The sequence below is a fragment of the Oncorhynchus gorbuscha genome, linkage group LG12, assembly GCF_021184085.1.
Source record: "Oncorhynchus gorbuscha isolate QuinsamMale2020 ecotype Even-year linkage group LG12, OgorEven_v1.0, whole genome shotgun sequence".
NCBI classification, from domain to species: domain Eukaryota; kingdom Metazoa; phylum Chordata; class Actinopteri; order Salmoniformes; family Salmonidae; genus Oncorhynchus; species Oncorhynchus gorbuscha.
In genome coordinates, this window is record NC_060184.1 from 11,771,176 (window position 1) to 11,796,353 (window position 25,178).

Genomic DNA, 25,178 nt, shown 5'->3' on the forward strand with positions numbered 1-25,178 from the left:
GCTTACTCCCCTCCTTGTTCCCCCTCTTCCTCGTTGAGCTTCCTCCACCCCTAGTTTCCCCTTTTCCTCGTTGGGCTTCCTCCACCCCTAGTTTCCCCTTTTCCTCATAGGGCTTCCTCCACCCCTAGTTTCCCCTCTTCCTCGTTGGGCTTCCTCCACCCCTAGTTTCCCCTCTTCCTCGTTGAGCTTCCTCCACCCCTAGTTTCCCCTCTTCCTAGTTGGGCTTCCTCCACCCCTAGTTTCCCCTCTTCCTAGTTGGGCTTCCTCCACCCCTAGTTTCCCCTTTTCCTCGTTGGGCTTCCTCCATCCCTAGTTTCCCCTTTTCCTCGTTGGGCTTCCTCCACCCCTAGTTTCCCCTCTTCCTCGTTGGGCTTCCTCCACCCCTAGTTTCCCCTCTTCCTCGTTGGGCTTCCTCCACCCCTAGTTTCCCCTCTTCCTCGTTGGGCTTCCTCCACCACTAGTTTCCCCTCTTCCTCGTTGGGCTTCCTCCACCCCTAGTTTCCCCTCGTCCTCGTTCAGCTTCCTCCACCACTAGTTTCCCCTCTTCCTCGTTGGACTTCCTCATCCCCAGTTTCACCTCTTCCTCGTTGGGCTTCCTCCATCCCTAGTTTCCCCTCTTCCTCGTTGGGCTTCCTCCACCCCTAGTTTCCCCTCTTCCTCGTTGGGCTTCCTCCACCACTAGTTTCCCCTCTTCCTCGTTGGGCTTCCTCCACCCCTAGTTTCCCCTCTTCCTCGTTGGGCTTCCTCCACCACTAGTTTCCCCTCTTCCTCGTTGGGCTTCCTCCACCCCTAGTTTCCCCTCTTCCTCGTTCAGCTTCCTCTAACCCTGGTTTCCCCTCTTCCTCGTTGGACTTCCTCATCCCTAGTTTCCCCTTTTCCTCATTGGGCTTCCTCCACCACTAGTTTCCCCTCTTCCTCATCAGGCTTCCTCCACCCATAGTTTCCCCTTTACATCATCAGGCTTCCTCTACCCCTAGTTTCCTCTCTTCCTCGTTGGGCTTCCTCCACCACTAGTTTCCCCTCTTCCTCATTGGGCTTCCTCCACCCCTAGTGTCACGTTTAGTAGTGGATGGATTTAGGGTTTGAGACAGTTTAGGTAGCCTTGCTTTTTAATCTGGGGCATGTTCAGTTGAGGCTATATGAACTGGACTGTCCTCCTTCATTTTAGCCCACTGCGAAGGGGAGCCATGCCTGTTACGCAACCATGATAATCTTCAAATGTTATTTATAAAGTAGACAATTACTGGAGGGAATTCCTTTTGTCCTTTGGTGAGGTCAAAAGGTGAACAGGTGTGACATGCACAACATTTATGCAAGTAAGGAGAGGGAAAAAAGCTAATAAAATAACATTCCCAGAGAAATAAGTCAAAATATTCTGGAGTCTACGGTCTGGCTAATTTGTGTACATACGCATGCACGCCTGCGCACGCACGCACACACACACACACACCACTTTAGAATGCCAAGAAGCAAGCAGATGGAGAATCTCTAACCTCTGTCCCCGTGGCACCCTCTCGCCTCCTCTGCAGCCGTTCCACGTCGTCGATCTCGTACACCTTGATCTCGAAGGGCTCTTTCAGGGTCCCTCCCAAGGGGGGCAAGTCCACCCACTGGCCTGGTACGCCAGCCTTTCTGCCCAGGGAGGAGGTGTCCGGCAGGGGAGCAGGGATGAGACGGCGCCGCTGGAGGCCTGGAGCAAGTGGGTGAAGGGAGTGATCAGTGGGGGTACCGCTGTTCATTGGAGTTGGATATGCACACCAGCAATATCCTAGCACGTGTGGCACTGCCTTGAAATATGCATGAAGCAAAAACATGCCAAGACACAGACTGATAGCAGACTTCCATAGAGCCAGCTGGGATCACATAACCTTGGGCTAGCACTGATTACATATGCATTGGGCACTAGACCCTATCTGTTGCTGTTATGAATTAAGGAGGATGGGCACATGAATCTGAATAGACCGAATTCTTGTTATGAGTGTACACTGCAGCCGGATACGTTGTCACTTCAGATACTACACATGAATGGAGATTCATAACAATGCTAGGTGGAGTACATACTGTACATCGAAATATATATTCATAGGTTTAGGAAAAATAGATATATAAATGTGAGATATCCATGTGCAAGGCAAATTCATACATGATATTAGAGTGTATGAATACATTCTTACTCACTTCAGCATGCATTCAATGTTGTATATAGCACCAGGGTTGTCACCTAGCAACGCTTTTCAACAGAATATAAATAATCTACTAGTGAGAAAACTAGAGAAAATATTGTATGTATATTTTATTTTACAGATTTCAAAGAAAAGTTATATCACTATTTTAATATGTATATTGTTAAATTGGAATATTGTGGGGCGCTAAATGAAATAACATCACACTTATTTCACAAGTACAACTTTATGAGATCATGAGTGGTGATTGATGTGGTACAGCTGTCTGATATTGTTACAGAACTCTCTCAGTGTAACTAATACTCACCATTGCCTCTCTTCTTGGGTGATTTAGACACTCTACTCCTATTAGAGGTGGACACCCCGCTCTCGCTCATGGAGTCGTGGGCTGACGAGGCACTGCCTGTGGTCTCGCTGTCCCGGATCATGCTCTCGTACCCGCTGCTGCCCCCGCTGTGGTAGAAGAGCGCAGTACGCCCCATGGCCGGTGGAAGCTCCCCACTGAGGACACTGCTATTGTCACTACCGTGCCCACTGCTGTAACGCTGGGGCCTCCGCGGGGCTGTGATCTTGCTATAGGGCGAGGGCAGCGGCGTGCTGACAGGGGATCCGCTGACGCTTGCCCTGCTATCATTGGCATTGTCCCCTGAACCCCTGCTTAGATGTTTCCTTGGGCTTCCCGCCACAAGCTCACTAACTCGGCTATTGGCAGCCCGGATGGCCTGCTTGGTGCCCATGATAGTGCCCCTGCCAGGCTTGCCATTACCATTGGTCCCTGCCAAGGAACGAGCTGGAGGTTTCCCCGTTGGAGGTAGGCTGGCATTGCGTGCCGTTGGCGCATCATCAGATTTGGTGGAGAAGTTAAGGGTCTTGGAACTGCTGGCAGACAAGGTTCTAGCCTTTGATCCACTGGCAACTATGGCCCTGGGGTTGACATTAGCTTTGAGCTGTCCCAACTTGCTTGACGTCGCAAACGTGGTAGAGGAAGGTGGAGAGGTAGCAGTGGATGTGGAAGTAGTGGAGGTGGGAACCCCAAGTTTTGGCACTGATCTATTGGATTTTCCATTGTCTCCTAAACTAATGCCACTATTCTCTCTCGACAGGCCAGGTCTGGACCTCACTGAGGTTAGACTGTCACTTCTCTCCAAGGACATTAGGCTACCATAGTACCTTCCAGAATCGCCTTTGGCTCCTCGTGTCTTCAGGCTTGACGCTGTCTTAGCTGAGCCATGGTCAGCCTTCAAGCTGGATGTTTTGTAGCTAAACAAATCCCCTCTGAATCGAACATCAAATTCTTCCTCGGATACTGATGTTTTAGGCAATGAGGACCTTGCAGCGTCGCTGGCTGCCCTTAAGGCACTAGGAGATAAGACTATCCTTGTCTTTTGATCAAGGCTTGATTTGCGAACAGGTGGAGCAGGAGGAGAGATAGAGCCGGACTTTGGAAGCATGCTGCTTTTCTGTCCATTTGCCTTCTTTCCCAAAGAGGAGAATCTCAGACTACCACTACCATCGCGGCCCCATTTTGATTCAGGGGAACTGTGGGGGACTGACACTGTGCCAAGAGTGGTGGCGCCTCGCCTGAGCTGTGGCATCCTGCTCATGGTCTCTGCTTTCTTGCTGCTGGACTTCTCACAACCGTCTACCACCCTCTGAGTCGAGGAGGATACCTGTGCTTTCGGCGGTCGAGGTACACTGTTGCTGTTTCCTCCCGGCTTCCTGGAAGGGAGGCCACTCACGCCATTTCTGGGTGGCTTACTCGCCACAGTGGATTCAGTCGCTCTAGGATCCGAATGGCCGCCCCCTCGCAACCAGAGATCATCTTGCTTGCCTTCCTGCCTGCTGCAGCTTGGGGCAACTGATGAGGTAGGTTTGGTTTTCCTGGGAAGACTGGAGTGAACAGCATGGTGTGGGATCTGAGAAGAGGCTGAGGTGTTCAGAGTGTTTGCTCTGAGAGATGCTTTGGTAGAGTCAGGAGAAGGTGGGCACTTAGTTAGGGAGAGCTTGCTTGGGGTTGCGGGGTCACTGTCCAACTCAGAGAAGCAGACACCACTGTCATTTAGGGAGCTCTTGGTACCATGCTGCAAGAACGGCTCCCTACGGAATATACCAGGGGAGGACAATATGGAGGTGTTCTCCGGTACCATGCACTTAGCCCTCTGTAAGAATCTACTTGTCGAGAGGGTGCCGTCGCTCTCCAGGGAGCACACGCTCACTTCACTCGGCCAGGAGCCAATGGAAGACTGTCTGGTACCATGATGGGCAAACATCTCCTCCTGTGAGGCTGAGCTCACCCCAGATGCACACTCTTGAGCCGTGTAAGCATCAAATTCATCGTTGATGCTGCTAATGATGCTGACAGGACGGGAGCCTGAGGCCAGGGCCTGAAGGGAGCAGTCACTATTAAAGCTGATGATGCTGGAGGGCCGCCCATTGTCTGGGACCAGTCCTATGGGTAGGTCCTCCACAACTGTGAACACCAGCTCGTCTTCCCCATTCAGCTCCACTGGTTGCTGCAGGGTGATCGTGGTCCTCAGGACATCTCTCTCCAGGCATCTGCCCCTCAATGCTGCCCGAAGGTGGCTCATCTCCATGGGACTCCTGCCATGATGGGCCCTCTCCAGGACAGGGGACCCCCCATGTTGTCCTTGCCTTAGGGCCTGCTGACTCATGCCCACAGGGGGTGCACGGCAGATAGCATCCAGGCCCTGAGAGGGTGTTCTGGAGGATCTTGGCAAAGAAGGAGAGGCAGAAGGCTTAGGTACAGTAGGCCCTTTGTTGAGGTAGACCTTCTCTCGCACCACAGGCTCTGAGTCTTGCAACAAAACACTGGGCTTAACCACGCAGGCCAGAATCTTCTCCCCATCTGCACTTGTCCGTTTGTGACTCTCTGGGTCCCCTCCATCTAAGGACAATTTGGAATGTTCCTGCTCAGACTTAGCGGGAGCTGTGTTGGTGGTTGTTGTGCTAACGAGAGGCTTTTGGGAGGGGGATTTAACAGTCTTGGGGGACACAGTCTCCTCTGGGCTATTGGTCCTTTGGGCTATTTGTGCCCCTTTGCCCTCCCCAGTGAAGGCAGCTGGGCCCTCGCTGCCATCAATGCACTCCAGTCGCTCTTGGAGCTCAGCAAACGTGTCACACTTGAAGTATTCCACCTCCGGGCGTTGGGTGTCTTTCCCGCGCTTCCTGTTCAGCGAGGGAATGATCGGAACAAAGGAAGGTGGGCCCTCATTGTCGCTGAGCTCTCTGTCTGAAATGGTGGCCCCACCAGGCCCGATGTAGATGACCGTGTCGCAGGAGTGCTCACTGCTGGATGAGTAGTCCGGGTCACTGGACAGCAATGTGGGCATATCGGGGTCAAGAGCCACGGTTCGTGGGTGGAAGGGTCTCAAGTGTGGCTTGCGGATTCTTCCCTCTTCGCAGGAACTCTCACCACCAGAGGAGCTGGATGCATACTGTAAGCAGGAGAGAGAACACACATTCAAATCTTGTCTGCGGTAGGGATTCAATAGCTGAATTATAAACTGTGTTCAATTCCTAGACTTTTCAATTTATTGGAACCCATTACCATTCAAGGTTAAAAGTGCAAATCAAAGGCTACATGAAAATGTATGTAAAAAAAAATAATTTGATGTATCCTATGGTGTCCTGATCTATAAAATATAAGTAGATGCTGTCAATCTGCCTAATTATGTTGAAGGTATGCTTTACAAATCTCAGGGCATACATTGGATTCTCTTTAGTATTGATTACATGGCATAAGACACTGAGAAAATTATTGCTGTAACACCCCTTCCTTTGGAGGAAATACAGATGAGCTTAATAGATTTAATTATTTCTATAGCAGAGTCATTATTACCCTGGGAAATCATTCAAACAATTCAGACATTCTCTAATTGAGTGATACCAAAGGATGCTTGAGGAATAAAGTCTGTATCTATGAAGACCATGCAAAGAATGTAATATGAATGTATTGATCCAAATCTTAATGGATGCAAGAGCCAATACTCACGTACACATTCTGGATACAGATGACCGCACTCTCACACACACTTTAATTCAAAACATAACCCACTGGGCACAGACGTCAATTCAACATCTAGTTTTGATTTACATTTTGATTGAGTTGTCAACTAATGTGAATTCAATGTGAAATCAACCAAAAATGTCAACCTGTCATTGGATTTAGGTTCAAATGTAGGTTTTAATTAGGTTTAGGTTTTTTTTTAAATACAAAATTCCCTTACCATGATGACTTGATGACTTTTTGCAAATCGAACCAGTTTTCCATATTGATTCAACGTCATCACACATTGACTGTTTTGGTTGAAATGATTTGGAAACAGCATTGATTCAACGTCGTCACACTGACTTTTTTGGTTGAAATGATTTGGAAACAGCATTGATTCAACCAGTTTTTCCCCCAGTAAGAAGCCTTGAAATAGCTTGTTTATATGTTACTACCTTGGATTTCTTCTTCCTCATGCGGTGGATACGCGAGGCCAGCTGCACAGTGGTGAGCGTCTCCATGTAATTGGTTGGTGAGTCAGAGATGTGTGCTATCATGGTGGTTCGGCAGTTGATGTTGCCCAGAGACTCCCTCAGCAACATGGTGAGCTTGCTATCCCTGAATAATACATCAGAAATCCCCTCGTTAGTCCCCCAAAAAAGGACCAGCACCAGATCCTTGTAGCCATAACTCACTCCCCTCTAAACCTCCCAGGATCACAGCAACCATTCCTAATTGTACCAAAGGATTAAGCATAGACAGGCAAAAGGCGGCAGAAACGAGATCTCATTTACCATTTTCAACTACCACTTTCCGTTTCAACTACCTTCTCATGTTCTGTCTGTAAGTAGGGCAATTTGTGAAAGGTTCCATGAAAACTAGTTTTAAATAGACAAGAAACATTTTCATTAAGCCCACCCTACTCTATACCGTGTATAAATAAAGCTGATCTAAAAACATCTCATTCCACATATTCCTTTTCACAGACTCAATCTTCTATATTACAATCCAAACCCCCTCATCTCATTGAAGCCAGAATACACCCTTTCCCTGAACCATAACACTGTCAATAATTTCCCACGTTGGTGCTTCGCTAATTCCCTCAACTTCTCTCTCATCCAAACAGGCTAATAGGGCTTCATAGATTATTCCTGTCAGTGGGAAGAACAATGGAGAGAGATAAAAAGGCCATGACACAAAGCCAGACACACAGACACAATGCAGACACATTCAGATTGGCATTGGAAAAAAAACTATTATTCACGAGCATCTGAATGTGTTTGTCCCTCGTCTCAGACATACCTGTAGGGTACGTAAAACTAATATCATATTCAAGAGCGTTTGTCCCTCGTTTTCAGACATACCTGTAGGGTACGTGAAAAATCTTTATTCACTAGCGTTTGTCCCTCATGTTCAGACATACCTGTAGGGTACGTGCTTGGCCCCATTGGCCAGGGCGAGGATGACGTTTCCCAGAGCAGAGAGCGACAGACACTGGCCTCCACCTCCTTCCCGAGTCCGACGTATGTCTGTCTCACAGCTGCCCAGATCCAGCAGGTGCAGACGACTGCGGCCGCCAGACACTTTATGAGAGAGGGAGAACACAGCAGAGACAGACAGAAAGACAGAGAGAGAGAGAGAGAGGGGGGGGTGAGAGAGAGAGAGAGAGAGAGAGAGAGAGAGAGAGAGAGAGAGAGAGAGAGAGAGAGAGAGAGAGAGAGAGAGAGAGAGAGTGTGAGAGAGGGGGAGAGAGGGGAGAGAGAGAGGAGGGGGAAAGAGAGAGAGAGAGAGAGAGAGAGTGAGAGAGAGAGAGAGAGAGAGGGGGGAGAGAGAGAGAGGGGGAGAGAGAGAGAGAGTGTGAGAGAGAGAGAGAGAGAGAGAGAGAGAGAGAGAGAGAGAGAGAGAGAGAGAGAGAGAGAGAGAGAGAGAGAGAGAGAGGGGGAGAGAGAGAGTGGGGGAGAGAGAGAGAGAGAGTGTGAGAGAGGTGAATTGAGAGAAAAAGAGGAGCGATAGGGGCCTCCCGGGTGTGGCAGTGGTTTAAGGTCTCTGTGCCTGGGTTCGCAGCCGGCCGTGACCGGGAGGCCCATGGGGCGGCGCACAATTGCCTAGCGTCGTCCGGGTTAGGGAGGGTTTGGCCGGCAGGGATATCCTTGTCTCATCGCGCACTAGCGACCTGGTCAGCGTGCACTGCATCCGGCCCGCCACAGGAGTCGCTAGTGCGCGATGAGACAAGGATACAGTGTTTCCTCCGACACATTGGTGCGGCTGGCTTCCGGGTTGGATGCGCGCTGTGTTAAGAAGCGGTGTGGCTTGGTTGGGTTGTGTTTCGGAGGACGCATGGCTCTCGACCTTCGTCTCTCCAGACCCCGTTTGGGAATTGTAGCGATGAGACAAGACAGTAACAACTAACAATTGGATACCACGAAATTGGGGAGAAAAAGGGGGTTTAAAAAAAAGAGAAATAAAGGAGAGATGGTCAATTATAAAACCTGAACTTTAGCTAGAGCCCCAAAATAAAAACAAGCTCAGGAGTTCACATTGAATGGACCACTTCAAACTTCACATTTAGCTTTGTGCTAAATGACCGATACACTGAATGACACTTTCAGGGGGCACTGAGCCCACTGAGCACAGCAGGGATTTTAAGTGGAACACAATGAAAAAGACATAGGGGCCTGACAGAGGTGGCCCGATAGATACACACGTCGAGGTGTGGCTTAACGTGACCACGCACCCGAGGAGGGTTTTCCCCTTACTCCCATGTAATTAGCCTAACTTTCAAGGACATTCATAGACTTGTGCCGAAGCCACTCCTGTTTTGTCTTGTCTGTGTGCTTAGGGTCGTTGTCCTGTTGGAAGGTGAACCTTCGACCAGTCTGAGGTCCTGAACAGGTTTTCATCAAGGATCTCTCTGTACTTTGCTCTGTTCATCTTTCCCTCGATCCTGACCAGTCTCCCAGTTCCTGCCGCTGAAAAACATCACCACAGCATGATGCTGCCACCACCATGCTTCCCTGTAGGGATGGTGCCAGGTTTCTTCCAGACATGACATTTGGCATTCAGGCCAAAGAGTTCAATCTTGGTTTCATCAGACCAGATAATTTTGTTTCTCATGGTCTGAGAGTCTTTAGGTGCCTTTTGGCAAACTCCAAGCGGGCTGTCCTTTCACTGAGGAGTGGTTTCCGTCTGGCCGCTTTATTATACAGGCCTGATTGCTGAAGTGCTGCAGAGATGGTTGTCCTTCTGTAAGGAACTCTAGAGCTCTGTCGGAGTGACCATTGGGTTCTTGGTCACCTCCCTGACCAAAGCCCTTCTCCACCGATTGCTCAGTTTGGCCGGGGTGCCAGTTCTAGTAAAAGTCTTGGTGGTTCCAAACTTCTTCCATTTAAGGATGATGGAGGCCACTGTGTTCTCGGGGACCTTTAATGCTGCAGACATTTTTGGTATCCATCCCCAGATCTGTGCTTTGACATAATCCTTTCTTTGAGCTCTACGGACAATTCCTTCGACCTCCTGGCTTATAGGGTATTGTGTGTAGATTGCTGAGGATTTTAACATTTTTAATTTAATACATTTTAGAATAAGGCTAACGTAACAAAATGTGGGAAAAGTCTCTGAATACTTTCTGAAGGCACTGTACTTGGCTGTCACAACAACAAATTATTTTCATGATACTTACTCCGCCACTAATTTGTTACCCGACCTGCTAACACTGACAGTAAAGCTAGGAAAGCTGTTGCATCATACTCATTCTGCCACTACTTTGTTACCCGACCTGCTAACACTGACAGTAAAGCTAGGAAAGCTGTTGCATCATACTCATTCTGCCACTACTTTGTTACCCGACCTGCTAACACTGACAGTAAAGCTAGGAAAGCTGTTGCATCATACTCATTCTGCCACTACTTTGTTACCCGACCTGCTAACACTGACAGTAAAGCTAGGAAAGCTGTTGCATTATAGTTACATCGCTGTTTCTTTAGCTTACGATTAGCTGACGTTAGCTGTCTAACGTTTAACTTCATCTCGATCTAATTCGCTAGTCTCAGATATGTCAAGTAACTACTTCCAGTGTTTTCCTGCCCTTGGACGGTCTAAGTATTTAGAAAAGATGATTCTTGTTGGCTTGCCTATATGTCCTCTCATCTTGCCCCAGACCAGCTGGGGAGACAAACCTACCAAATGACCGAAACCAGAGGAATATCCAGGTTTGCATAAATAGCCAAATGCAGAAGAATATTATAGCTGTTTTTTTTATGGATACAGCTCACTAGTCCTTACTACATGCAATCTTTATGCAATACACAAAGCTAGTTAGATGCGAACAAGTGTTACGAATTTACCAGTGATGAAGTGCTTCGAACACACCATGAGGTTTGTCTAACCTGGTCCTTGGGGAGTTGATGAAACTCCATATGGTGGTGTTTTCTCCTACTATTGTTCAAACAAAAACAATATGGAACAGCTTTCCGGCATCCTAAAAGCAGGGTTAGTTAGATCTGTTGGGATAGGCTCTTTGACTGATTATGGTGACATACATTCCATGCGACAGTCTAGCTGTTCATGTTAACATTTTTATGTTTAGAATTCAAGTGTTTTTTTGGTATGATGTCATTTGTTGATTAAAAGACGACATGGAATTATATTAAAATGACCAATCAAGCATATACAAAATGATTATAGAATGTTAAAAAAAACAGCCGTTGTCGGGTTATGATTAAAGTAGGCAATTTAACAAAGGAGTGAAGGGAGTACCCTACGGCTGTATCCTACTTTGGGCGTGGTCACGTTATGCCTTGCCTCGCTGTGTGTATCTATGAATCAAGAGTTATGGACAGTCGGCTCAGAAGTGACAATCAAAAAGGCTCGCACTTTCGGGGGGGCTAACTGCTCACACATAAAAGACATAGTTACGGTTGAGAGGACAGATTCCTTCCCATTTGAGCTCATCTAGGTCAGTGGTATGAAAACTTTTGACTCATATCATTAAGAGTAATTCGAACGGTGTCCTGATTTAATACAGTGGCGGGCCTGAAGATGAACCTATAGCGTCAGCAAGATTTACATTCCCCTGCGCTCCAGAGTGACAACCCTCCCCGGAACCCGGGAAATGCAAACTAGCCTCCTCTTTTATGTGCCGCTCTATAAACATTCCCAGAAAGAGGACTCAAGCCTCATTACCTATTGAAATGTATTCTGGCTCCGGACAGCGTGTGCCGTGTCTACCCCCGCATTGCAGCGAAGGGAGTGTGAAATACTAATGACAGCAGCTAATGTAGAGGATGTGGCGATGACAGGTAGGCTAGGGCAGCGTATAATGAAAATGAGCTAGCCTTCCTTGTTAGTATTCCTGTTGAGGCCTTATCAGCAACTCCAAATGAAGATAATTAATACAAGTTGGATTGGAAAAAAAGAGCAAGAGAGAGAGGAAGAGCTAGAGAGAGAGGAAGAGCTAGAGAGAGAGAGATAATAGACTTGCTGGATGGCCTAGCCTTTCCAGCAGGCCTTAATATACTAATGATGCATGTGAAATATGTTCTCCAGATAAAAGGGCAAGGGTTTTTCATTGTGCTGATCAGAGTGGCTCCTTTGAGCGTCGAGCAAATTAAAGACGTCATTATCTTTCAAAGGTTTATCTGCATCAATATGGTGGTCAATGTGGAGCTCCAGATCAATATTTAACATCACATGAAAAAGACACCATATTTAGCTGTCATCACATGAATAAGACACCATATTTAGCTGTCATCACATGAATAAGACACCATATTTAACTGTCATCACATGAATAAGACACCATATTTAACTTTCATCACTTGAACAAGACACCATATTTAACTGTCATCACATGAATAAGACACCATATTTAACTGTCATCACATGAATTTTGACACCATATTTAACTGTCATCACATGAATAAGACACCATATTTAACGGTCATCCTCCTTCATTATGTAACCTCTGATGACTGATGAAATTCATACATGGGTAGACTGCGCATTGAATGTCAAATTAACTCGCTAGAAAAAGTTTCGCTTGCCCAGTGTGCTCTGGTGGGTTTACACTATCTGGGCAATTCCATTGGTTGAATAGTGCCAGGCAAGTCAAACCAAGCAGTATATATATATATATATAAACCAAGTATTTGAAAGAAAACAAATACCTATTTGACCCAGGTGTACTAAGTGCACACACCAGACCAACCATCCCCAACTTCTCCCCCGACACACAGCCACGGGCACCCTACTCACTTCCTCCTTTGACACTCTTCTCCATGCGGTACTGGTAGATGTGGAGGGTGAAGAGCATGTGGGAGTTTCTCCTCTCCTCCTCATCGCAGTGAGGGCGGCTGGTGCTTCGTGCCTCCAGGGCTGTGTCCAGAAAGTAGGCTGCCCGCTCTGCAGTGGCCGCACGCAACTCACTCTGGTTCTGTAGCTGAGGGGGGGAAGAGAGATGAAAAATGAGGGAGACTGAACGGAAGAGAGGAAAGGAGACAACTCATACTAATACTACTGAGACTAGTACTGTACCTCCTACGGTTCCTGCTGTTGTAAAAACTTTTCATGCCAATAAAACCCTTTGAATTGAATTGAGAGAGCGAGAGAGAGAGAGAGAGAGAAAGAAATAAAGAGAGAGTGCACGAGAGAGAAAGGGGGAGGTACAGAGAGAGTTGCAAGAAAGGTAAAGACAGAGAGGGAGAGAAAATGGGAGATGAATTAAGAGAGTAAGAGAGACTCCCACAAAGACACATAATGAACGAGATGAAAGAGAGAGGGAGACACAAATAGGTGAGAAAAGAACATGGGAGAGACGGACAGGCAAATAAATACAGACAGCCATAGACATAAAGAAAGAAAAGAAGAGAGGGGTGGGGGGTGGGGGGGCGAGTGAAATGAGAGAGATGAAAAGAGACTGCATTAGAAGGGTCTAGCTAATTGGGCGAACAGCACACATTTCTGGCCCGGCGGAGGGAGTCTCCTGGGTGATCAGGAGGTCAGATATGCGCACAAAGGGAGGGAGAGCTGAGAGAGAGAGAGAGAGAGAGGGGGTCCAGGGAGGGAGAGGTGAGAGAGAGAGAGGGTCCAGGGAGGGAGGGAGAGGAGAGAGAGAGGGTCCAGGGAGGGAGAGAGAGGGTCCAGGGAGGGGGAGGGAGAGAGAGAGAGGGTCCAGGGAGGGAGAGGTCCAGGGAGGGAGAGAGGGTCCAGGGAGGGAGAGGAGAGAGAGAGAGAGGTCCAGGGAGGGAGAGGTGAGAGAGAGAGGGTCCAGGGAGGGAGAGAGAGAGAGAGGGGGTCCAGGGAGGGAGAGGTGAGAGAGAGGGTCCAGGGAGGGAGAGAGAGAGAGAGGGTCCAGGGAGGGAGAGGTGAGAGAGAGAGGGTCCAGGGAGGGAGAGGTGAGAGAGAGGGTCCAGGGAGGGAGAGGTGAGAGAGAGGGTCCAGGGAGGGAGAGGAGAGAGAGAGGGTCCAGGGAGGGAGAGGTGAGAGAGAGAGAGGGTCCAGGGAGGGAGTGGTGAGAGAGAGAGAAGGTCCAGGGAGGGAGAGGTGAGAGAGGGTCCAGGGAGGGAGAGGTGAGAGAGAGAGAGGGTCCAGGGAGGGAGGTGAGAGAGAGAGAGGGTCCAGGGAGGGAGAGGTGAGAGAGAGAGAGGGTCCAGGGAGGGAGAGGTGAGAGAGAGAGGGTCCAGGGAGGGAGAAGAGAGAGAGAGAGGGTCCAGGGAGGGAGAGGTGAGAGAGAGGGTCCAGGGAGGGAGAGGTGAGAGAGAGGGTCCAGGGAGGGAGAGGAGAGAGAGAGAGAGGGTCCAGGGAGGGAGAGGTGAGAGAGAGAGAGGGTCCAGGGAGGGAGAGGAGAGAGAGAGAGGGTCCAGGGAGGGAGAGGAGAGAGAGAGAGGGTCCAGGGAGGGAGAGGAGAGAGAGAGGGTCCAAGGAGGGAGAGGTGAGAGAGAGAGAGGGTCCAGGGAGGGAGAGGTGAGAGAGAGAGGGTCCAGGGAGGGAGAGGAGAGAGGGAGAGAGGGTCCAGGGAGGGAGAGGAGAGAGAGAGAGGGTCCAGTGAGGGAGATGAGAGAGAGAGGGTCCAGGGAGGGAGAGGAGAGAGAGAGGGTCCAGGGAGGGAGAGGAGAGAGAGAGAGAGGGTCCAGGGAGGGAGAGGAGAGAGAGAGGGTCCAGGGAGGGAGAGGTGAGAGAGAGGGTCCAGGGAGGGAGAGGTGAGAGAGGGTCCAGGGAGGGAGAGGTGAGAGAGGGTCCAGGGAGGGAGAGGTGAGAGAGGGTCCAGGGAGGGAGAGGTGAGAGAGAGAGAGGGTCCAGGGAGGGAGAGGTGAGAGAGAGAGGGTCCAGGGAGGGAGAGGTGAGAGAGAGAGAGGGTCCAGGGAGGGAGAGGTGAGAGAGAGAGAGGAGGGTCCAGGGAGGGAGAGGTGAGAGAGGGTCCAGGGAGGGAGAGGTGAGAGAGAGAGAGGGTCCAGGGAGGGAGGTGAGAGAGAGAGAGGGTCCAGGGAGGGAGAGGTGAGAGAGAGAGAGGGTCCAGGGGGAGGGAGAGAGAGAGAGAGAGAGAGAGAGAGAGGGAGAGAGAGAGAGAGAGAGAGAGAGAGAGAGAGAGAGAGAGAGAGAGAGAGAGAGAGAGGGAGGGAGAGGTGAGAGAGAGAGAGAGAGGGTCCAGGGAGGGAGAGAGAGAGAGAGAGAGAGAGAGAGAGAGAGAGAGAGAGAGAGAGAGAGAGGTCCAGGGAGGGAGAGGAGAGAGAGAGAGAGAGAGAGAGAGAGAGAGAGAGAGAGAGAGAGAGAGGGTCCAGGGAGGGAGAGGAGAGAGAGAGAGAGAGAGAGAGGGTCCAGGGAGGGAGAGGTGAGAGGAGAGGGGTCCAGGGAGGGAGAGGTGAGTGAGGGTCCAGGGAGGGAGAGGAGAGAGAGAGGGTCCAGGGAGGGAGAGGTGAGAGGAGAGAGGGTCCAGGGAGGGAGAGGTGAGAGAGGGTCCAGGGAGGGAGAGGTAGAGAGAGAGAGAGAGAGAGAGGGTCCAGGGAGGGAGAGGTGAGAGAGAGAGAGGGAGAGGGTCCAGGGAGGGAGAGGTGAGAGAGGGTCCAGGGAGGGAGAGGTGAGAGAGAGAGAGAGGGGTCCAGGGAGGGAGAGGTGAGAGAGAGAGAGAGAGGGTCCAGGGAGGGAGAGGTGAGAGAGAGAGAGGGTCCAGGGAGGGAGAGGTGAGAGAGGGTCCAGGGAGGGAGAGGTGAGAGAGGGTCCAGGGAGGGAGAGGTGAGAGAGAGAGAGAGAGAGGTCCAGGGAGGGAGGGTCCAGGGAGGGAGAGGTGAGAGAGAGAGGAGAGAGAGAGAGAGAGAGAGAGAGAGAGAGAGAGAGAGAGAGAGAGAGGGTCCAGGGAGGGAGTGGTGAGAGAGAGAGAGAGAGGGTCCAGGGAGGGAGAGGTGAGAGGGTCCAGGGAGGGAGAGGTAAGAGAGAGAGAGAGAGGGTCCAGGGAGGGAGAGGGGAGAGAGGTAGAGAGAGAGAGAGAGGGTCCAGGGAGGGAGAGGTGAGAGAGGGTCCAGGGAGGGAGAGGTGAGAGAGAGAGGGTCCAGGGAGGGAGAGAGGTTGTCTGAGGAAGTCAGGTGGAAGCGGCATCACAAGAGCCCAGGTAGCTAAAGAATTGAAGCATTCAATGACGGGTGATTTATTTATGTTGAGAAAGGAGCACAAATTCTAGATATTAAGTCAGAATATAGCTGAACATAGCCTATGCTCGGTTTGTCACAAACTATTAAAATGCTTTCTCTAGAGCTCCCCACCCAAAGCCAACACACACACACACTCCCACTAGCCAACCAGCTCCTTACCTGTGACCCGCAGATGGGGTCCTCGCGCAGGTACACCCCCGGAGACTGGCCATCCTGCAGGCTGCCTGTGGACACATTGGACAGCAGGTCGGTCAGCGCCTCGTCCCGGCCGGAGATCTCCACGGCGGACACGCGGACCGAGAAGCGTGCCCCGGCCTTCTCCTTGCGTTCCTCGATGAGCTTGAAGAGCCAAGAGATGGCGCAGGGAGCCACACCCAGGCTCTGTGTGGAGCAGTCCCGACCAATCATGGTGTACGTTTTACCTGTGGAGGAGCGTTCAGAGGTTATTTGAGGTGGTGAGTGGTGCGCTTGTTATACTTGTTGGGTTGTTTTCTCAGACATGGACTAAGCCTATAGTTTTGGTCTAAAAGGCATGTTCAACTGAGATTCTCCATTGAAAGTGCATCTTTGTCCTTGGCTAGACTAAATCTGTGTCCTGTAAACCGGCCTGTCAGATTTTAAGTGGGCAGGTAGCCTAGTGGTTAAAGCATTGGACTAATAACCAAAAGGTTGGAAGATCAAATCCCCATGCTGACAAGGTAAACATTTGTTGTTCTGCCCCTGAATAAGGCAGTTAACCAACTGTTTCTAGGACATCATTGAAAATAAGAATTTGTTCTTAACTGACTTGCCTGGTTAAATAAAGCTTTAAAAAACTGTCAAAGGTTGCTTATAGTTATATATTTGTTCAGAAAGGAAATAGCTAGTTCAAATAGGAATAGACACATCAAAAACAGGTTTATGAGTGCAGTCTGCTGTTGAAGTAGATAAAAGACAGGGTTGACAAAATGTTTTAACCCAATGAGTCCCACCGTATCGCCGGGGCATCTTTAGGCTTCGAACCCATTTTAAACAGTGTGTGTTTGAGCCACAGACTACTGGGTTCAACCATTTCATGAGTCTATTTCTCGTGCATCCGTAGATAGCGACCATGTGTAGTCTGTGTGATTAACGGGAGATGAGCTAGAGCTGTGTTTGTGAGACAAGAGCGGATCCCGAAGGGGACCGGGGCCGGGTCTTTCATACTAAAACGTCTATAGAGTCTAAATGGTTTGAGCTACAAACTATTAAAGCTATCTAAACTAATCTATGAAAAGCTGAGACTATCACGAACACACACATGTTTTGCTCTATGATGTCACCAGCTACACAAGACTCGTTAGAGGTAAGGGGTTCCCAGGACATAGTGTCTATAATACTGTAACACGCTCACATAGTTGCTGTCACAAATTCCACACAGTTGTCATTGACTAGTTGGATAGAAATTTCCCAGGGAGCAAACAATTTCTGTAACTACAACATTCATATAAATACATTCCTATCTGTTTTTTGGTTTGGTGGACCTTATTTTTCTATTCAGATCCATAAAAGTCATGAATGCAACTATTTATGTCAAATTATTTTGTGTTCTACTTACAGACCTGGTTGTCCTGAAAAGGAAATGGTAAAACACTTCATCGTGAGGCTAAATATAGAGGCTGGAGAAAAACCAACGTCAGATAAATGAAATAGTGGAATCTCGTGACTAATAGGGTTAAGTGAAGTCTATGGATGTGGATCAAATATAAATATCTATAGCAGTAAAAGAAGTAACAGCAGAAGTAGAAGTTAGCAAACAACACGGAAGATGTGAAGTCCTCATCAGTGGGTTTGGCAGAGACCGACACAGCCGGAGGAGAAACAAAGGACTAGATAAAAGGACAGACTGGTCTAACAACCAGATGGAAAACAAGGGCACTTTACATTCTGCATAAAGCTCTTTCTCTCTCTCTCTCTCTCTTTTTCCCACTCTCAAAAAAACATGCGTGCGAGCACACACACACACACACACACACACACACACACACACACACACACACACACACACACGCACGCACGCACGCACGCACGCACGCACGCACGCGCACACACACACACACACACACACACACACACACACACACACACACACACACACACACACACACACACACACACACACACACACACACACACACACACACACACACACACACACACACACACACACACACACACACCCTACAACATTATACTGAAGTGGCCGCTGCCTTCCTTCTCTCTGCCTGTCCTTCAAAGCTCTCCACACAAACTCAAAGAGGGCTTTAAAATAAGGTAGACAAAACAAAAGGGGATTCTCCATCTCTCTGCTCTATTGTAAACAATCATTGGGACTCCCACCAGGAAATGAAATCTGTGAAGTGGTTTCCTAATGGGAAAGGGGGGTAGGGACACACAATGGTTGAGTCAATTAAAACAGGGACCTCTGTTCAGTCAGTCATCTAGTTTGTTTCTTGAGGTGTGAAAACAGGAAATTAAAATGTTTGACACATTAATGGGCCGTCATTCATTATTTCAAGGGCATAGATTTGTGTGTGTGTGTGTGTGTGTGTGTGTGTGTGTGTGTGTGTGTGTGTGTGTGTGTGTGTGTGTGTGTGTGTGTGTGTGTGTGTGTGTGTGTGTGTGTGTGTGTGTGTGTGTGTGTGTGTGTGTGTGTGTGTGTGTGGTCATACCGAGGTTGGCATGGCCTAAGCAGAAGATGCACCCGTCTGCACCGTTCACCACTGATTGGATGACCTCCGCCACCGTCCCCGAGCACACCTCAGCCTATCAGTAGAAAGCACAGATTATTTCAGCCAATGACAACACAGCATATCACACCTCAGCCTATCAGTAGAAATCACAGATCATTTCAGCCAACGACAACACAGCATATCACACCTCAGCCTATCAGTAGAAAGCACAGATTATTTCAGCCAATGACAACACAGCATATCACACCTCAGCCTATCAGTAGAAATCACAGATCATTTCAGCCAACGACAACACAGCATATCACACCTCAGCCTATCAGTAGAAAGCACAGATCATTTCAGCCAACGACAACACAGCATATCACACCTCAGTCTATCAGTAGAAAGCACAGATCATTTCAGCCAATGACAACACAGCATATCACACCTCAGTGTGACTGAGTCTCTGCGTGCAGAACATTGTTTGTGAGTTCAGATCATTTCAGCCAATGACAACACAGCATATCACACCTCAGTGTGACTGAGTCTCTGCGTGCAGAACATTGTTTGTGAGTTCAGATCATTTCAGCCAATGACAACACAGCATATCACACCTCAGTGTGACTGAGTCTCTGCGTGCAGAACATTGTTTGTGAGTTCAGATCATTTCAGCCAATGACAACACAGCATATCACACCTCAGTGTGACTGAGTCTCTGCGTGCAGAACATTGTTTGTGAGTTCAGATCATTTCAGCCAATGACAACACAGCATATCACACCTCAGTGTGACTGAGTCTCTGCGTGCAGAACATTGTTTGTGAGTTCAGATCATTTCAGCCAATGACAACACAGCATATCACACCTCAGTGTGACTGAGTCTCTGCGTGCAGAACATTGTTTGTGAGTTCAGATCATTTGACATCACAGGACATCCCAATAGCAAAGAGGCAAACACAACCAAGCAGGAAAAAAAGCACAGCACCATGTCAAACATACAAGGAGGGGCCATCTACAACCCTTTGGATGCATATCAAACGCAAACACTTCTAAGACCTAAAAGCACTAGGGGCGAGAGTTCGTAGGTTGCAGTGTATTTCTACACGTTGCATCACGCTACAAATCTCTCTTGGTTGTTTTCAAATCAAATCAAATCAATATTTTTATTTGTCACATACACATGGTTAGCAGATGTTAATGCGAGTGTAGCGAAATGCTTGTGCTTCTAGTTCCGACAATGCAGTGATAACCAACAAGTAATCTAACTAACAATTCCAAAACTACTGTCTTATACACAGTGTAAGGGGATAAAGAATATGTACATAAGGATATATGAATGAGTGATGGTACAGGGCAGCATACAGTAGATGGTATCGAGTACAGTATATACATATGAGATGAGCATGTAGACAAAGTAAACAAAGTGGCATAGTTAAAGTGGCTAGTGATACATGTGTTACATAAGGATGCAGTCGATGATATAGAGTACAGTATATACGTATGCATATGAGATGAATAATGTAGGGTAAGTAACATTATATAAGGTAGCATTGTTTAAAGTGGCTAGTGATATATTTACATCATTTCCCATCAATTCCCATTATTAAAGTGGCTGGAGTTGGGTCAGTGTTAATGACAGTGTGTTGGCAGCAGCCACTCAATGTTAGTGGTGGCTGTTTAACAGTCTGATGGCCTTGAGATAGAAGCTGTTTTTCAGTCTCTCGGTCCCAGCTTTGATGCACCTGTACTGACCTCGCCTTTTGGATGATAGCGGGGTGAACAGGCAGTGGCTCGGGTGGTTGATGTCCTTGATGATCTTTATGGCCTTCCTGTAACATCGGGTGGTGTAGGTGCCCTGGAGGGCCGGTAGTTTGCCCCCTGTGATGCGTTGTGCAGACCTCACTACCCTCTGGAGAGCCTTACGGTTGAGGGCGGAGCAGTTGCCGTACCAGGCGGTGATACACCCCGCCAGGATGCTCTCGATTGTGCATCTGTAGAAGTTTGTGAGTGCTTTTGGTGACAAGCTGAATTTCTTCAGCCTCCTGAGGTTGAAGAGGCGCTGCTGCGCCTTCTTCACGACGCTGTCAGTGTGAGTGGACCAATTCAGTTTGTCTGTGATGTGTATGCCGAGGAACTTAAAACTTGCTACCCTCTCCACTACTGTTCCATCGATGTGGATAGGGGGGTGTTCCCTCTGCTGTTTCCTGAAGTCCACAATCATCTCCTTAGTTTTGTTGACGTTGAGTGTGAGGTTATTTTCCTGACACCACACTCTGAGGGCCCTCACCTCCTCCCTGTAGGCCGTCTCGTCATTGTTGGTAATCAAGCCTACCACTGTTGTGTCGTCCGCAAACTTGATGATTGAGTTGGAGGCGTTGCAGTCAGTCGGGTGAACAGGGAGTACAGGAGAGGGCTCAGAACGCACCCTTGTGGGGCCCCCGTGTTGAGGATCAGCGGGGAGGAGATGTTGTTGCCTACCCTCACCACCTGGGGGCGGCCCGTCAGGAAGTCCAGTACCCAGTTGCACAGGGCGGGGTCGAGACCCAGGGTCTCGAGCTTGATGACGAGCTTGGAGGGTACTATGGTGTTGAATGCCGAGCTGTAGTCGATGAACAGCATTCTCACATAGGTATTCCTCTTGTCCAGGTGGGTTAGGGCAGTGTGCAGTGTGGTTGAGATTGCATCGTCTGTGGACCTATTTGGGCGGTAAGCAAATTGGAGTGGGTCTAGGGTGTCAGGTAGGGTGGAGGTGATATGGTCCTTGACTAGTCTCTCAAAGCACTTCATGATGACGGAAGTGAGTGCCACGGGGCGGTAGTCGTTTAGCTCAGTTACCTTAGCTTTCTTGGGAACAGGAACAATTGTGACCCGTCCACTTTATTCACAGTAGCAGATCTTGCATATAGGGCAGCACATTGCAGCTATAAGGCCTAGGTCAGTGGTTTTCAACCCGTGGTCCGCTGACTTTTATGAATTCATTCCTTTAACGGTCAGAGTATTTCTGGTATTACAAAGATTTTCTAATTCATTTCCACAATGCAATTGTTAATAATAATACAGATACATTTATTTTGTTACATTCGCTTACTACAATTGACCAAATTTGACCACCAAGATATTTTATTGGATTGGGATCTGCTGGCCTAGGTAATGCTGCCTCGCTTGGCAATCTCATGACTCTGCCTGTTTCCAGGATGCAGAGTAGACCTGCATTGCATAATATGGACATATAACGTTTAACGTTCTCAGCTCTCTCTCTCTGATCAGTCCGATTGCAGGCTCAGTTCTCTCTCTGATCAGTCCCATAGCAGCCTCAGTTCTCTCTCTGATCAGTCCCATAGCAGCCTCAGTTTTCTCTCTGATCAATCCCATGGCAGACAGGCAGAGCCACAAAGCCTCCATGATGAAGTGTTCAAACTCTGGCACTACACCTCGTGTGTGTGTGTGTGTGTGTGTATGTGTGAGAGAGAGAGAAGGAGATACAGTAGTGTGTGTGTTGCTGTGTGTGTGTGTGTGTGTGTGTGTGTGTGTGTGTGTGTGTGTGTGTGTGTGTGTGTGTGTGTGTGTGTGTGTGTGTGTGTGTGTGTGTGTGCGTGCGTGCGTGCGTGCGTGCGTGCGTGCGTGCGTGCGTGCGTGCGAGTGCGTGCGTGCGTGCGTGCGTGCGTGCGTGCGTGTGTGTGTGTGTGTGTGTGTGCAGGTTGACTGGCAGTGTTCTAATAGGAGCTCGACAGTAGCTATGAATTCTTCTTCTTCAAAGCCGCCTCTCCTTTGAGCAGTAGGGTCACCAATCATCAGACTGATGTTGTCTGACAGGATACCCTCTAACCTGTAGCACAGCGCGTGTTTCAGCTAAAACTGGTGCAGGCAGAAAGTTTGTTGCTTCTATCTCCCCTGCACTCTGGGGCTGGTTTCTGGTGCAGGGCTATATCCTCACACAACCATCACCACAACCACCCACCCACCCGCCACCACCACCCCCACCCATCCACCACCACCACCTCCCCTACCCACCCATCCACCCACCACCATCACCACCAACCACCACCCCCACCCATCCACCACCACCACCTCCCCTACCCACCCACCCACCACCATCACCACCAACCACCACCCCAACCCATCCACCACCACCACCACCCCTACCCACCCACCTACCCACCACCACCCACCCACCCACCACCATCACCACCACCACCATCACCACCACCACCATCATCACCACCACCACCACCACCACTACCACCATCACCACCACCACCACCACCACCATCGTCACCACCATCACCACCACCACCACTACCACCATCACCACCACCACCACCCACCCACCACCATGCACTGTGCAATTTGATATGTATTTTTGGAAAGCTTGGCTAAGCCCTGACTGGAATTCAAAGCACTTTGACTTTAAAGGGACCAACTGCTTAGCCTGTTCCCAACCCCCATGTCCAAAAATAGGAGCTGTGGTCACTTTCCCACCCTCCTCCCCCTTGGTCATCTCATCATATCAAGAACATCATACAACGCCACGGTTCGTCAACGTAGGTTCTGGAGATCCACAGAGTGGGAAGGCTTTTTTTCCCCAGCCCAGCACTAACACACCTGTTTCAGCTAATCAACTAATCATCAGGCTCCTCATTAGTTTAATCAGTTAGTTGAATTAGTTGAAATTGTGTCAATGCTGGGCAAGTACAAAAGCCTGCACAACCTGTAGGTCTCCAGGATGAGGTATAAAGAACAGGGGACGCGGGGTTGGAGAGAGTGTCTGTGGCTTACTTGTGATGCATCCTGGGAGAAAACAGCATCGAAAGCAAACATTTTGGGGGCGGCTGCGGCGGCGCGCCTCTGGGCAGCACTGGAGTGGCAGTTAGCGGACGTTTCGCAGAGGGTGAGCTGCTTCTTGCGGGCGTCCACCTTTAGAAATGACCTGGACTCCGAGGTGTTGCTGGAGCCCTGGGCAGAGCAGATGCGTACCATCACTTTGACCTGCAGAGAGAAAACAACGTCCAAACCCCCCCCAAATAAAATGTCAATGTTGAGTTTGTAATGAACAGTGTTTATATTGGTATACAGTAGCATGTCTAAGACAATGTTCCACTCAGGGACATTAAAGTTCATCCTTTCCTAGTGACTTTTTCAAATCAAAAGCTCACATTGCAGAAAGGTCAAGTCAGCCTTGCCAATACAGGTGTTTCTATCTCAAGAGAAATTACTAGGTTAAGTGTAAAACTATATACACAACACACCTGCTTACTGCTTTATGCTAATGATAATTCACCTGGTCCTGCTAACACTAAACTGAGGGACTAAAGCTAACTGCTAATGCTAATTGGCATACCTCAATTACCAATAGCTTTGTGACACTACCTTGTGTACTTAGATAACTTAACCTGTCATGGTGTAGCATGAATAGAGACAACATCACTGAGTATCAACATCACCAAGCATGCATGCTACGCTAACCCTCTTCAGTTACCTTGACAAGGATTACCCTTCACATTTATTTTTTATTTTTTTTATGTTACCTTTATTTAACTAGGCAAGTCAGTTAAGAACAAATTCTTATTTTCAATGACGGCCTAGGAACAGTGGGTTTAACTGCCTGTTCAGGGGCAGAACGACAGATTTGTACCTTGTCGCTCGGGGATTTGAACTTACAAGTAACCTAACTAGTAACCTAACTAGTAACCTAACTAGTAACCTAACTAGTAACCTAACTAGTAGCCTTCCGGTTACTAGTCCAACGCTCTAACCACTAAGCTACCCTGCCGCCCCATTTGCTGAGACATGGATGTGCGACTTGGCAGCATGGGGATATTCCGATTCCCGTACTCCCCACTCCTTCTCCCTCCTGCCTCATCCTCCGGCTCAGGAATATCCCACCAGTGACATGTGGGGATTCTCCAAACTGAAGAGGCTGTCCCTGACCTTAGCATGTCATTGACTTGGGTACTGTAGTATCAAACCAAAACAACAACACTTTGTGAGGAATGAAGATGGTTTGTTTTCTATGAGTCCAGCAAGTACATGGCTCAGTCTTCCATCTACGGTGTCAAAGCCCACAGCAGCTGGCTAAACACTGACCAGGCTAGTGTAGCGTAGTGTAGTGTCGGCTCTGACAGCTCCCATTCTCCAAAGGGTTTTTATTGTGCCCATCAAATAGCAGCTGAATCTGCAGTTTATTCTGAAGGGGAGGTTAAGTTCAAAACCAATAACAATCTTGGAGCGGCAGCAGTTTTGAAAACGATGTGACCCTGACCAAGTCAAGCGAATCTTAACCTCTAACTCACTCCACCACTAGGAATGGATGGACCAAAGAAGACCAGAAGCCTTTTATCAATCTGGTCAATTCAAAAGAAAAATTAAACCGGAGGATTTTTTATTGTTTTCTTTTACAGTTCATGACGTGTAGTTCTTGACAGAACAGTTTAGTCCTGATCTGTTGGCTATAATATACCTGCAGTACCAAATCACAGTAGAACTAACAGTTCGAAGGATAACAAAATGAAAACAAATGAGAATACACTATCATTTAATTTGCTATAATGTCTGGTGATGTTCAATACCCAGCAGAACCTGTGGCAACAAATCTAAGTAAATGAAGTGATAAAAAAAATGATATAAGCCGTCGGCTGCATTTAAGCTGTTGCTGATTTTGGC

The 25,178-nt window shown here is 48.6% G+C and overlaps 1 protein-coding gene across 5 annotated transcripts in view; it reads right to left on the minus strand.

Moving 5' to 3' along the window:
- kif26aa (kinesin family member 26Aa) overlaps window positions 1-25,178 on the minus strand; it is a 183,739-nt gene that overhangs the window by 13,215 nt on the left and 145,346 nt on the right. For all 5 annotated transcript variants that reach the window (XM_046291099.1, XM_046291098.1, XM_046291097.1 and 2 more), the window contains 8 exons: window positions 23,295-23,504; window positions 18,521-18,614; window positions 15,990-16,252; window positions 12,445-12,628; window positions 7,616-7,775; window positions 6,648-6,810; window positions 2,491-5,638; window positions 1,494-1,690 (listed from right to left, as the gene is read on the minus strand). In XM_046291099.1, the coding sequence (XP_046147055.1) occupies window positions 1,494-1,690; window positions 2,491-5,638; window positions 6,648-6,810; window positions 7,616-7,775; window positions 12,445-12,628; window positions 15,990-16,252; window positions 18,521-18,614; window positions 23,295-23,504 (4,419 nt within the window). The remainder of the gene's footprint in view (window positions 1-1,493; window positions 1,691-2,490; window positions 5,639-6,647; window positions 6,811-7,615; window positions 7,776-12,444; window positions 12,629-15,989; window positions 16,253-18,520; window positions 18,615-23,294; window positions 23,505-25,178) is intronic.